We start from the raw sequence: 12,963 nt of genomic DNA on the forward strand, positions 1-12,963 counted from the left end.
CAGCTCCTGGAGGAGACAGCCTGACTGCCCTGTTTAGCCCAGATCTACCAAGAGTATCTGCTGAGCACTGGCTGGGCTCTGGCACTCACACAGCACCAGGCCCCACACAGAAAACAGATACGATCAGGGCCTCACACTCCAAGGACTTGACATCTTTTAGGGAGGGACACATAAAACACTCACATAAAACAGCAGGCAGAATAACACAGTTGACATTAAAACCCACAACCAGATGTGTGGTCATGTGTAATGACACATGGTACAGGTGATAAGTGGATTTAAGAGAGGTAGAGAGAACCACTTGCTTTACATCATGCCAGTGTGGATGATATTCCAAAAATACTACTCTCTTACAACAATGACTATGGCTAAATTATGTTATTATTTACCAGACCAAATATTATAAGGTCATTAAAATAGTAATGAAAGAAAATATGCCTATGTGTTGAGTGAAAAACAACATCCATTTCTAGGTACCCTATACTTGCAATTATGCAAAAATACACATCCAGAAGGACAAAGACAAAAATAGCAAAAATGAGAACTATTATATGAAATACTGGGATTATGTGTTCTTTTCTAGGTTCCAAAATTTCTATACCATTGTTATATAGTCTTTATAAATGAAAAACTTAAAACATCTTTTGATTATGATTCATTGAGTACCTAATGCATAGTAGGCTCTTGAAAACATTTCCACAAATGAATGAGTGAATATCTTTTTGTCATAAAACTTTGCTTCAGGGTTAAAAATGCTGTAAACATGCCACTGAATCCTTCTAACTCCCTGTGAAACAGGTAAGGCAAGGCATTATTTTACCTCAGAGGTGGAGAGAATGAGGCACACAGAAGCTGTGACTTGCCCCCAGCCACACGCGGTTAGTGACCAGTCAGAACTAGAGCCTAGGTGTGTACTCCGCGTGTTGTCAGCTCAGCTGTTCTCACACTAATGACAACACACAACCAGAAAAGCTTCCAGTAACCCGCGGCCTCACTGGCATTGTCAAGGGAAGAAGAGCATTCATTGTTTAAAGAGCGGAAACTAAGATCCCCAGCCCTTCTTGTGTCTGCCTTTCCAGGAATGTTTCACTGGCATAATCAGAATGGCCTGGGATACAGACCAGCCATGGTGCAGCCCGGTGGAAAGAGTCAAAAACCCAAATGCTTTCTTGCGTGATAATCCCAATGAAGGTGAACATTTTCACTGGGTATGTTTCATCTACAACGTTTCTGTGCATGAAGTGGTCAACAGAAGAGTACTCTTACCCCAATCAAATGTATCCTTGAAGGGACTTCCCCTTCCGTCACCCGTACGGCCTCATCAAACACATTGGCGTTGGTCCGGGACAACAAGGCCACTTGCCCCTTTGCGTCACCTCTAATGCCACCTTTAGGGAGAGAGCACAAGCTCTATGGCAAATTGAAATAAAAACTGAAAACTTTTGTAACATAAAAGAGAAAAGTAATTAAAAGCCTTACTCTGATGGTTTCCTCCAACCAAAGTCTTCTTCCTGACTCTCTTGCAAACATCCAAGATAGTAGCTCCCACATAAGCTATTTCCACACCAAACCGAAAACTCTGGAAAACAGCAAGACAGAGGGAGTCAGAAGCCCGCCCTGCGGTGTGTCCGTGCGTTTCCATCACTGCCACCACAGCCCGGGCAGGCCAGACCCGACAAGTTATTCCTGACCCCCCGCACGTAAAGCGAACTTCACAGGCTCACTTTCTAGGCCCTTCACAACCCGGCAGTCTTTATTTTCCATTATTCTCAACACCAATAGTAAAGTTTTCTTTTAAGCAAATCTACCCTTTTCTCCAAATCAAATCTAGTGAAGTCTAAATCAAACAAAAGATTAAAATAGGGTAAGGAGGGCTTCTCCCCTTGCCTTTGAGATCCCTCTCCACACTACCTTTAAAACCACTGCCCCGCACCAACCAGCCATGGCAGAAGCCCTAGCACCTGCACATTGCCCATGCTGCCCTGCGTCAGCCCACGCTGCTTTCTGTCTGACTTTCATCTACCAAAGTCACTTCCTAACCTTCAAAACTCTGCCCAAGACCCTGCTTCCTTGGCCCCTCCAGCTGGCAAGATATCATTCTTTCCTACACTCAGGGTGTGTACGGCCTGTTTTCGTGCACACACAACTTCAGGTGCTTTGGTGAATAGCAAACGAAAACTAGACTTTAAACAAACACGACTTTGTTACTATAAAACTATTCTGGTGAACCAGAACTGAAATTAGAACGTAAATATCCACGAGTTCATATTTAGATAAATGATTGAATATTTAAATAGATGGGAGAGAAGAAACAAATCTCCTTTGCAGAAGAATTTCCAAATAATTTATGAAGATTCTTCAACACTTAGTGTATAGAGACTTCCTTCCAAAGCATCCACTAGGGAAAGGATGAAAGAAAAGAGGAACTCTACAGTGGTGAAACCTGACAAACACTACATCAGCCAGGGGGTCAAGGTCCACCTCAAGTCATGAGCCACGGTGACAGCATGCACCTCGACAGCATGTGAAGAAAATGGAGCTTCACCTCTGTGGTTTTCCTCCCAGAACCCAGAACTCTAGCCTAACCATGAGGAAAGACATTAGACAAATCCCAGCACAGCGGCAGCCTACAAACGCCTTACTGGAACTTCTGGAAACTGTGAACGTCACATCAGAAATAGGGAAAGTCTGAGGAACTGTCACAGCCAAGAAGAGCCTCATGACACATGGCTACATGTAATGTGGGATCCTGGATGGGATCCTGAAGTCACAAAAGACATTATTTCAAAACTAAGGAAATGCAAATGAACCATGGACTTCAGCCTATAATAATGTATCAATGTTGGTTCGTTATCGTGACAAGTGTTCCACATTAATATAAGATGATAAGATGTTAGTAATGGGAAACTGAGTACAGGACATATGAGAACTCTCCTCTCGATTTTTCTGGAAATCTGAAACTATTCTAAAAAACTATTGTCTATTAAAAGAACAAAACACCTCTGCACTGATGCTACCCTAAACCACCACAGCAGCAGGAGCTCAAGGGAAGAGTAACAGAGGCATCTACGGAACTTTCAGTAACATCACAAAACACAGCACAGTTGATACTTTCATCCAAGTGAGACATCTCTTCTTTTTTTTTAAGAGACGGAGTCTCGCTCTGTCGCCCAGGCTGGAGGGCAGTGGCGCAATCTCGGCTCACTGCAAGCTCCGCCTCCCGGGTTCACGCCATTCTCCTGCCTCAGTCTCCGGAGTAGCTGGGACTACAGGCGCCTGCCACAACACCCGGCTAATTTTTTATATTTTTAGCAGAGACGGGGTTTCACCATGTTAGCCAGGATGGTCTCGATCTCCTGACCTCATGATCCGCCCACCTCGGCCTCCCAAAGTGCTGGGATTACAGGCTTGAGCCACTGCGCCCGGCCGAGACATCTCTTCTAATTAGAAATGAGTTTCTTAAAAGCAGTGGTTCTCAAACTTCTGGTCTCAGGATGCTTCACAATTAAAAATCACACTTAAAAAGCCTCCAAAGAGCTTTTATTTACGTGAGCTCTATCTATCTATATTTACCATATTAGAAATTTTAATTCATTTAAAAGTAACGATTCAAAACTTTTTTTTTTTTAAAGACAGAGTCTCACCGTGTCGCCCAGGCTGGAGTGCAATGGTACAATCTCGGCTCACTGCAACCTCCACCTCCTGGGTTCAAGTGATTCTCCTGCCTCAGCCTCTTGAGTAGCTGACACTACAGGCATGAGCCACCACGCCTGGCTAATTTTTGTATTTTTAGTAGAGACAGGGTTTTACCATGTTGGCCAGGCTGGTATTGAACTCCTGACCTCAAGTGATCTGTCCTTCTTGGCCTCCCAAAATGCTGGGATTACAGGCATGAGCCACCGTGCCCAGCCAAAAGCCTCTTATGTGACGACATAAAGAATATATTTTTTGAAACATATTTCCCAGAACAAAGAAAAAATTCAGCAAGAAGAATGGCACCATGTTCCATTTTTGCAAATCTCTTCAATGCCTGGCATAACAGAAGACTGCTGGCTTCCTGTGTTCACATCTGCATTGTCTGATGTGATATACTATCTTGGTTGACACACATGAAGAAAATTCAACCCCACACAGACATGTGATTGGAAAGGAAGGAGCGCATAATAAACTTTTTGCATAATCAAGGACACTGTGAGTTGTCATGTTCCTTATGGGAGAGTTTGCCAAAATTTTAATTTCACTTGAAAGCAAAGATGTTATTTTTGACAACAAACACTGTCAGTTATTTTCCCTGAAGTCGCAGCTTGTTTCACTCGTCTTTGAAAAAGTGCCAAATACACAAGTCTGAACAACCAGCGCTGGTCTAACAACTGTTCTAAGTACAAACATATAAGGCGGCAGCAGCCGTCAGTTCACAGTTCAGCCGCAGTAGCTCTTTCTCAGATGACTGCTGTGCACACACCTGTTATGAAAACAGTCTGACTTGGCAGACCCCAAGAACCACACTTTTGAGAACCACTACTTAGAAGCAAGGATTTGCTAGCTCTGGTGGGCCCTGGCATACCACCTTGCACAGGGCCCAGCACGTAAGACACTGGGAGGGAGAAGAAATGGCTCTGATGCAGAACGTGCACTTACCTGCGTGAGATAGAAGACGTGGGTGTGGGGCACTGTGAACAGGGCGTTGACCGCACCCCGGAAGGTATAGATCTGCTGGTGCGGGTCCCCTACAAAGATTTTCCCACATGGCTGAGACAGAACTATGTTCATGATAGCTGTAACCAATGAGAGGAAAAGTGAGAAACCTTGAGATCTCCACCCCAGGCAGCAAAAAGAAAAGGACAAAACACTTCCGTGAAGCTAAGCCAGGGCACACGGGACCTCAAGGTCGCCTTTTCCTGCAGGACAGGCACACTCCATCAAAAGCAGCTATTTTATAATGGACAAAAGAAACAGTTTCTGGTCCTAGGAATGCAGATTATGTTTCGCCCTGGATGAATTGTTGGAACCTAAGAAAACAACACAGGCAAATCTAAAATGAGGCAAATTGTCTTTAATGTTACAGCACTCAAAATTGACCTACGAAGTCAGACTCATTAACACTGTCCGTTCTCTCTCAGCCACTTGAGAAATAGACAACACAACCTTTTCCCTCTCAATGGACGATCTCTTCCCACTGAGCACGAGTCTAGGTCCCTATCATCTGCGGATCTACAACTTGGTCAACATGTTAAGAACAATCTAAGTAAAACCTATGGTGACAGAGAAATCTGCTCGGGTGAGGGCAAGGGGCAGCTTGAAATCCTAAGGTGAGTAAGAAGATCCTCTTCTTTATCACAAATAATAATAATCAACTTAGTTCACACAGATGTTCTCTTACATAATCATGGTGCTGTTTCTACGTATTTGAGACTACTGATGTCCTGAACAGTGTATCACCTGGTGTGCAGTCCTGGGCCTCATCCACAAAGATGGCGTCAAAAGAGGCCAGCAAAGGCTTACTCAGCTGCCAGAGTTTCAAGTAGCCTAAAATAAGGAGAGAGGCAGGAGTTGTAACTCCAGGAAAGCAGTCCCACTTGCCAGTCCCCGCCATCCGGCAGCTGCCTACCGTCATGAGTCATCTGGTACGCCTCTTCTGTGCACTCCCCCAGCTTCCGCATGTTATCCCAGAGGCGGCTTGCTTCAAGGACACCATTCTAGGAAGGAAGGTATATGGTAACCCAGAGTTTGAGACCCTGGCAAAGGCAGCACCCTGCAGTCACACTTTCAATTCCCATACAGCAGTGAAGCCAGGGCATCATCACAGAAGGGGGACCGCAGGCACCTCCCTAACCTCCTGGGTCTCCTCAACAGCCTCTCCACACCACAGAGGGTCTCCAGTGCCGAGACAGGAAGCAGCCGGACCATGCCACGCCCATGACAGGGCAGAGGTCACAACAGTTAGGTGGACCAGAAAAAGCCAAATTGTTTTTCTAGATTTATGACCGATTCTTAATTCATAAAAACAATGGCAAATGAAAAAGACTTGATAAAAATAAGAAACAGAATTTCCCACTAGCAAAATCTATTCCATAGAACCAATAACCCAAGAAAATCAGAAGAGAGATTCCAGCCTTCAGTTAAGATCAGACTTGAGGTCCAGAAACCCCAGTGACAAGTTCTTATAAACTCAGGCAGGTCATTCCATGTCTGCCTTCTTGTTAAATGGGAGGACTATTCTGAGGCTTAAGTGAGATGGTCACCAGTGTCCTCCACAGGAGAAAATATCTAACAATTCACAGCCATCCCCACGGGCCCATAGCCTCACCCTCCCACCCTCAACCTCCTACGAACAGTTCTGAAGAAGTGAAAGAAGCAATAATGCTGTCCCACACTCCCTGTTTCCCCATCCTCAGATCCCCAACACTTCCCATTTCCCCATTCTCAGATCCCTAACACTTCCCATTTCCCCATCCTCAGATCCCCAACACTTCCCATTTCCCCATTCTCAGATCCCTAACACTTCCCATTTCCCCATTCTCAGATCCCTAACACTTCCCATTTCCCCATTCTCAGATCCCTAACACTTCCCATTTCCCCATCCTCAGATCCCCAACACTTCCCATTTCCCCATTCTCAGATCCCTAACACTTCCCCTGTTCCCCATCCTCAAATCCCTAACATTTCCCATTTCCCCCATCCTCAGATCCCTAACACTTCCTATTACCCCATCCTCAGATCCCTAACATTTCCCATTTCCCCCATCCTCAGATCCCTAACACTTCCCCTGTTCCCCATCCTCAGATCCCTAACACTTCCTATTTCCCCATCCTCAGATCCCTAACACTTCCCCTGTTTCCCCATCCTCAGATCCCTAATACTTCCCCTGTTCCACATCCTCAGAACCCCAACACTTCCCCTGTTCCCCTATCCTCAGATCCCCAACACTTTCCCTGTTCCTCTATCCTCAGATCCCTAACACTTCCCATTTCCCCCATCCTCATATCCCTAACACTTCCCCTGTTCCCCATCCTCAGATCCCTAACACTTCCCCTGTTTCCCCATCCTCAGACCCCTAACACTTCCCCTGTTCCCCATCCTCAGATCCCTAATACTTCCCCTGTTCCTCTATCCTCAGATCCCTAACACTTCCCATTTCCCCATCCTCAGATCCCTAACACTTCCCATTTCCCCATCCTCAGATCCCTAACACTTCCCCTGTTCCCCATCCTCAGACCCCTAACACTTCCCCTGTTCCCCATCCTCAGATCCCTAACACTTCCCGTTTCCCCCATCCTCAGATCCCTAATACTTCCTCTGTTCCCCTATCCTCTGATCCCTAACACTTCCTATTTCCCCATCCTCAGACCCCTAACACTTCCCGTTTCCCCCATCCTCAGATCCCTAATACTTCCTCTGTTCCCCATCCTCAGATCCCTAATACTTCCCCTGTTCCTCTATCCTCAGATCCCTAACACTTCCCATTTCCCCATCCTCAGATCCCTAACACTTCCCATTTCCCCATCCTCAGATCCCTAACACTTCCCCTGTTCCCCATCCTCAGACCCCTAACACTTCCCCTGTTCCCCATCCTCAGATCCCTAACACTTCCCGTTTCCCCCATCCTCAGATCCCTAATACTTCCTCTGTTCCCCTATCCTCTGATCCCTAACACTTCCTATTTCCCCATCCTCAGACCCCTAACACTTCCCGTTTCCCCCATCCTCAGATCCCTAATACTTCCTCTGTTCCCCATCCTCAGATCCCTAACACTTCCTATTTCCCCATCCTCAGATCCCTAACACTTCCCATTTCCCCCATCCTCAGATCCCTAACACTTCATACACTTAGACACTCACCAGTTTTTCACTCTGCTCAACCATGACTCTCTGTCCTTGGCTGTTCTTACACCAAATAGGCACGTGATCAATGGTCAGCTCTTCGTCAGCGGAGGCAAAGAAGTTCTCCAGAGTCTTACACACGAGCTTGGCTCTTATGAATCCACCCTTCCCTTCAGCAAGGACGGAGTTGACCATGAAAGGTGTTAACTTGAAGAGATTCAACTTCTTCTTCGACTGGTACCTGCAATACCCATCCCCAATGAACAGCACGTGGCTCTTCTGGCTCGGTGCTATTTAACATCTCCTCCACTCTCTCTGACATCACCAGGAGGTAGCTTCAAGTGCCATGCACAGGCGAGACCAAATGCTTTAAAGCAAGAAAGTTCTGCATGGCCCTTTTCTGACTGGAAACGGCTTTCAGGACTCCCATGTACCAACCCAGAAGAGGAACCAGCTTACAGCAGACACTGCTATTCCACCATGAAGCTGGGCTCCAGGAGATCCCCAGAGGGACACTCGGAGTTCCCTGATGCCTCTACATCCAGGAGACCTGAGGCAAGTGTGCCTCGGCCAAGTCTTCCTCACTCCCTTCCAAGGAAAGCCTACAACGGATCAGGATTTGTGAGACTCTGAACTTTAAGCAAGTCATTCTGACTTTCTGTGCCTCAGTTCCATGACAACACCCCTCTCGGCAAGACGGCATTATATGTAAACAATATGTTGCTACAGGATAAAAGTACAAAAGGCTAAACCTATGTTTTTATTTCCTGCCTGTAAGTGGAGATAACAGCACTACACTTCTCAGGGTCACTGTGGTGTAAGCTCACATGTAATCGTCATGGGAAAACAGTAAGACGTGACCGTGCCAGCAGCAACAGCGCCACTAGTGATAGCAGTTACTCACTTCCGCCCTATGTGCCCGTAGGCCATGGAATGGAAGGTTTTGCAGATGACGTTGCTGGGGAAGACGCGTTCGGCCTGCTTTGCGATGCTCTTGTTGAACGTCACATACAGAAACCTGCTCTGAGACCACTTCTCTGCGTACTTGACCAGGGTTGAGGTCTTTCCAGTGCCTGGAGAAGCCAGGAGGAAAGGAGGTGACCCTCTGACCGACAAGACATGCCCAGGGATCCCCAATCAGGCCTTGTCTAGGCTTATCACACCTCTGTCTTGACAGCAGGACAGTGACAAGTTTTTCAGTGCTGATAAAAGTAGTGCCACAAAAAGAGCAGCAGATTCGAAGCCGAGTGAAGGTGGGCTGGGCCTCAGCTCAGGTAGGCTCCAGCCTGGGGACAAAGGACAGGCGAACCCCTTGACCTCATGGGCTTCAGTTTGCTTCTCAGAAGTAAGTGGGTATCCCTTAGAGGTAGGGTTCCTGAGGGCAAAAATGCCCCTCAGGACAGGAGGGGAGGGTTAGGGAGGGGGAAAGCACGTCTCCGGAGAGAGACAAGTCCAGTTTTGAATTCTGCCTCTACCACGAATCCAATTATTCAGCCTGGGGCAAGGCTCTCTGTGCTTCAATTTCTTCCTCTATCAAATAAGAATAACTAAGCAACCTCACGGAATGCTATTAGGATCAGCACCATGCCCAGGCACACTGCAGGCATTTAATACATTGTCGTTGTTGTTAGCAGGGTATTTAGCCACAAAAGGAGCAGGAAGGGATTACAGGTAGAAAAAAATAGCAAATAGCACGAGCAAAGGCTGTGATGAAAGAATAAGCAAGTACTTCAGGAGGCTGTAAGTGGATCGGTGTGGCTGACAGAGGCAGGATAATTGTAGATAATATATTTATGAATGTACGTTAAAACCGAATCCAAGGCAGACCCTCTAGACATCACCCCACAAAACCGGAGAGCTACTGAAACCCTGGGCCGGAGATTAACATGCCCTCCCTCTCCAGAAGCCGTCTGCGCCTCAGCAAACATCACAATGCTGGGCTCAATCCCGGGGACATCTACCCCACCAACTAACTGCTGTGAACTACCCGTCAACAGGAATTCTACTGTGGATGTTCATGCAGTGGTCCGGGGAAGCAAGGATTCCTTGGCCAATTGCTTTTGAGATTGATTATTTGATCTGTTATCAAATGATTAGTTGGATGACAGATCAGAGCAAAAATGCCCTGGCGGGTAGCGAGAAGGGGCTGTAGGGAGAAAAGGCAGAAAACCACTACCTGGTGAACCTGATGTGGGCTCCCTTACCTGCAAAGGCCATGATTTTCACCACCTGGAGAGGTTCCATCTTATGATTCAGAATCAGCTGTTGTTCATGTGTAAGTTGGATGGTTTTCTTGCTATAATCATTACAGAAGAGAAATGAGAAAAACAGAAAGACATGAAAAGTCCAGGGGATAGGCTGTCCAAAAACCAAACAGACAAATGGGATATACAAAAGCTGACCAAAAAAAGGCCTCTCCTTACAGGAATAAAAATGTTCTACAGCTAGATTATAATGCTGATGCACACTCAGGCAATATCACTGAATTACACTCTTAGGATGGGTGAATTTTACGCAATGCACATTATGCCTCAATGACGTTGCTAAAGTGAAGCGAAACATCTGCCTCCCTAAGTATAAGGAAGAGTCAAGGACAGAAGACAAAACACAGGCTGACCGACATATACACATACCCTGGCCAGACAGATGGCTCCTCTTTAACTTTTGTGGCCTGAGTGCAGGAATTCTCCTGAAGATATAGGCAATAGAAAATGTTGTAGTGAATCCTACCAGAAAAAAAAGTAGATTTAGAAAGTTTCAAATTCAAGTCACAATCTGTATTTTATTTTTTTTCTCACAGGGATTTAAACTCCTTCTCATTTCTAAAAAGAAAATACCTACCACCATTTAATGGAAAAAAGAAAGAAAAGGATTTAAATATATCTATGGCTGGCAAAGCATTCTCAGATAACACAGTCCTGGGAAAGGTGTAGTTTCTATGTATATCACCAAGAGGAGGAAGAGACCAGGACAGGCTCTTCAGGGAATGAGGGGCACCAGCTGTGACTTTAAGAGATAAACAACCAGAAAAGCTGTAAGGACCAGTGGAAGGCAAAGGGAAACACTGCTCCCAGCACTGAGACTCTTGTTTGAATGATACTCACTACACCTACGGATAAAAACACCAGCCTCTTTCTAAACCTCAGTGGCTCTGCTGTCTACTTCTTAGGACATGTCATTGCTTTAGAAGCATGAACGCATTCTATCGTTTAAGGTCCCAAGAAAAGGGACTATGCTATGGATAACAAGATCTGATTACTAAGAACCTGAAAACAACAGCCTCCAAGTCACCAAGAGGGACCAAAGATGATAAAGTTCAATCAGCAGAGGCACAGGACATTGTTAGACTCGTCAGACTCAGCTGGCACATGCCATTCCAAAGCCTCTCCAAGTCTCCCCTCGACTGTGGGGGAGACCGGGGGTGAGCTTGGACTCACTCCCCCAACAATCGAGTGCACTGGTCCCCATCCCCAGAGCGAGAAGAGCCCGTCTCCAAGCCTCGACCTCTCCACTGCTCCCCATCCCCAGAGCGAGAAGAGCCCGTCTGCAAGCCTCCACCTCTCCAATGCAACAAATACCTTTAATAATCCAACATTTCAGATGTGATTATATTATCTCCCAGAAAAAACAGGAAGACACATAGAAACGCAACAAAAATCAACATACATACTGCCATGGACTGAAGTGTGTCCCTTGAAATTCCCGTGTTGAAGCGCTACCCCAATGTGGTGTGTGCAATAAGGAAGTAGTTCATGTTAGGTGAGAGTACAAGGGCAGGGCCCTGATCCAGAGGGATCGGGGTCCTCCTAAGAGGAGACACCAGAATGTTCTCTCCACCCTGTGGGGATGTGGCAAGACGGCACCCATCAGCAAACTCTTGGACGCTTCTGGGGAATCCTGTTCCCTCCTGGTACCTTGCCACTGATGCCTGGGCACCAGTCACTCCCCTGGTGCCACCAGCCACCTTCCTCTCAGGGCTTGCAACTTTCAGGGGCCAGTCTCCCTGGAGAAGGCACCCCTTCCCCCACCCCACCCGCCACGGTCTCTGCTTCTCCAGGATGGCTGCACAGTCGAGTTACCTGTCCCCATCACTCCAACTCAGGGACAAGGCCCTCCCCAGCTGCCCAGCACACCCTGAGTTTTAGTCTACATTTTTTTTTTTTTTTTTTTAGAGCCTTACTCTGTCGCTCAGGCTGGAGTACAGTGGAATGATCTCAGCTCACTGCAGGCTCTGCCTCCTGGGGTTCAAGTGATTTTCATGCCTTGGCCTCCCGAGTAACCGAGGAATAGAGACACGTACCACCAAAAATTTCCAGCTAATTTTTGTATTTTTAATAGAGATGGGGTTTCTCCTTGGTGGCCAGGCTGGTCTCCAGCTCCTGGCCTCAAGCGAACTGCCCGCCTCCCCTCCCGAAGTGCTGGATTACAGGTGTGAGCCACCGAGCCTGGCTTTATTCTACCTTCTAATCCGGGCCTGTAAGATCACTCAACTGCTCCTGTCCATCCTTCACAATCTTGTGTTCCCTCCCACCCTTGCCATACTGCACTTTTTCTCTTCCTCACATGTCCCAAGTTCATTCCCATCCTCAGGCCCTTAAGGCATCTACACCTTCTCCTAAACTGCTCTCCCCACAGTTGTGAAACGGCGCCTCCTCCTCCACTCAGGTTTCACTCAGGAACTACCTGCTCAGAGAGAAGCTTTTTCCACCCCTCTAAAGCAGCATTCCCCCCATAGCACTCTGTTCTATTTTCTCTGCAGTGCTCATTACTCACTAAAATGCCTTTTCACACATTCACTGACACAGGACCTGTCTTCCCTCACTAGATCAGGAATCTGCTCTAAGCTGTGGACCGGCTCGTGGACAACTATCAGACACGCACAGGTGTTCAGTGTTTGTCAGACACACACGACTCCCCAGGCACTCCCCACCCTGCTGAGGAAACCATCGGGGCCCCTGTGAATCAGCAGCCCACACGCAATAGCCTCTCCCACGTGATAAGATGGACGAGTCTTCTCCATCCCACAAGTGGGAAACGGAGGAAGCAGAGCCTAACATTTTCCTAGGGAAGCGAGGCCACAGGTGAATAAGGAAGGCTTCTCTTGGCGAGGGGCTTCCCCTAAGGCTGCAGGACCCATGATGGT

At 46.9% G+C, this 12,963-nt stretch overlaps 1 protein-coding gene across 1 annotated transcript in view; it reads right to left on the reverse strand.

The window, feature by feature from the left end:
* Positions 1-12,963, reverse strand: part of FBH1 (F-box DNA helicase 1) — a 52,231-nt gene that overhangs the window by 21,034 nt on the left and 18,234 nt on the right. The window contains 9 exon segments of the mRNA XM_010366513.2: positions 1,267-1,388; positions 1,480-1,579; positions 4,639-4,775; positions 5,440-5,526; positions 5,609-5,696; positions 7,839-8,061; positions 8,725-8,893; positions 10,025-10,116; positions 10,454-10,546. Of these exon segments, the coding sequence (XP_010364815.2) occupies positions 1,267-1,388; positions 1,480-1,579; positions 4,639-4,775; positions 5,440-5,526; positions 5,609-5,696; positions 7,839-8,061; positions 8,725-8,893; positions 10,025-10,116; positions 10,454-10,546 (1,111 nt within the window).

Source organism: Rhinopithecus roxellana, chromosome 11, assembly GCF_007565055.1.
Source record: "Rhinopithecus roxellana isolate Shanxi Qingling chromosome 11, ASM756505v1, whole genome shotgun sequence".
Classification (NCBI taxonomy): Eukaryota; Metazoa; Chordata; class Mammalia; order Primates; family Cercopithecidae; genus Rhinopithecus; species Rhinopithecus roxellana.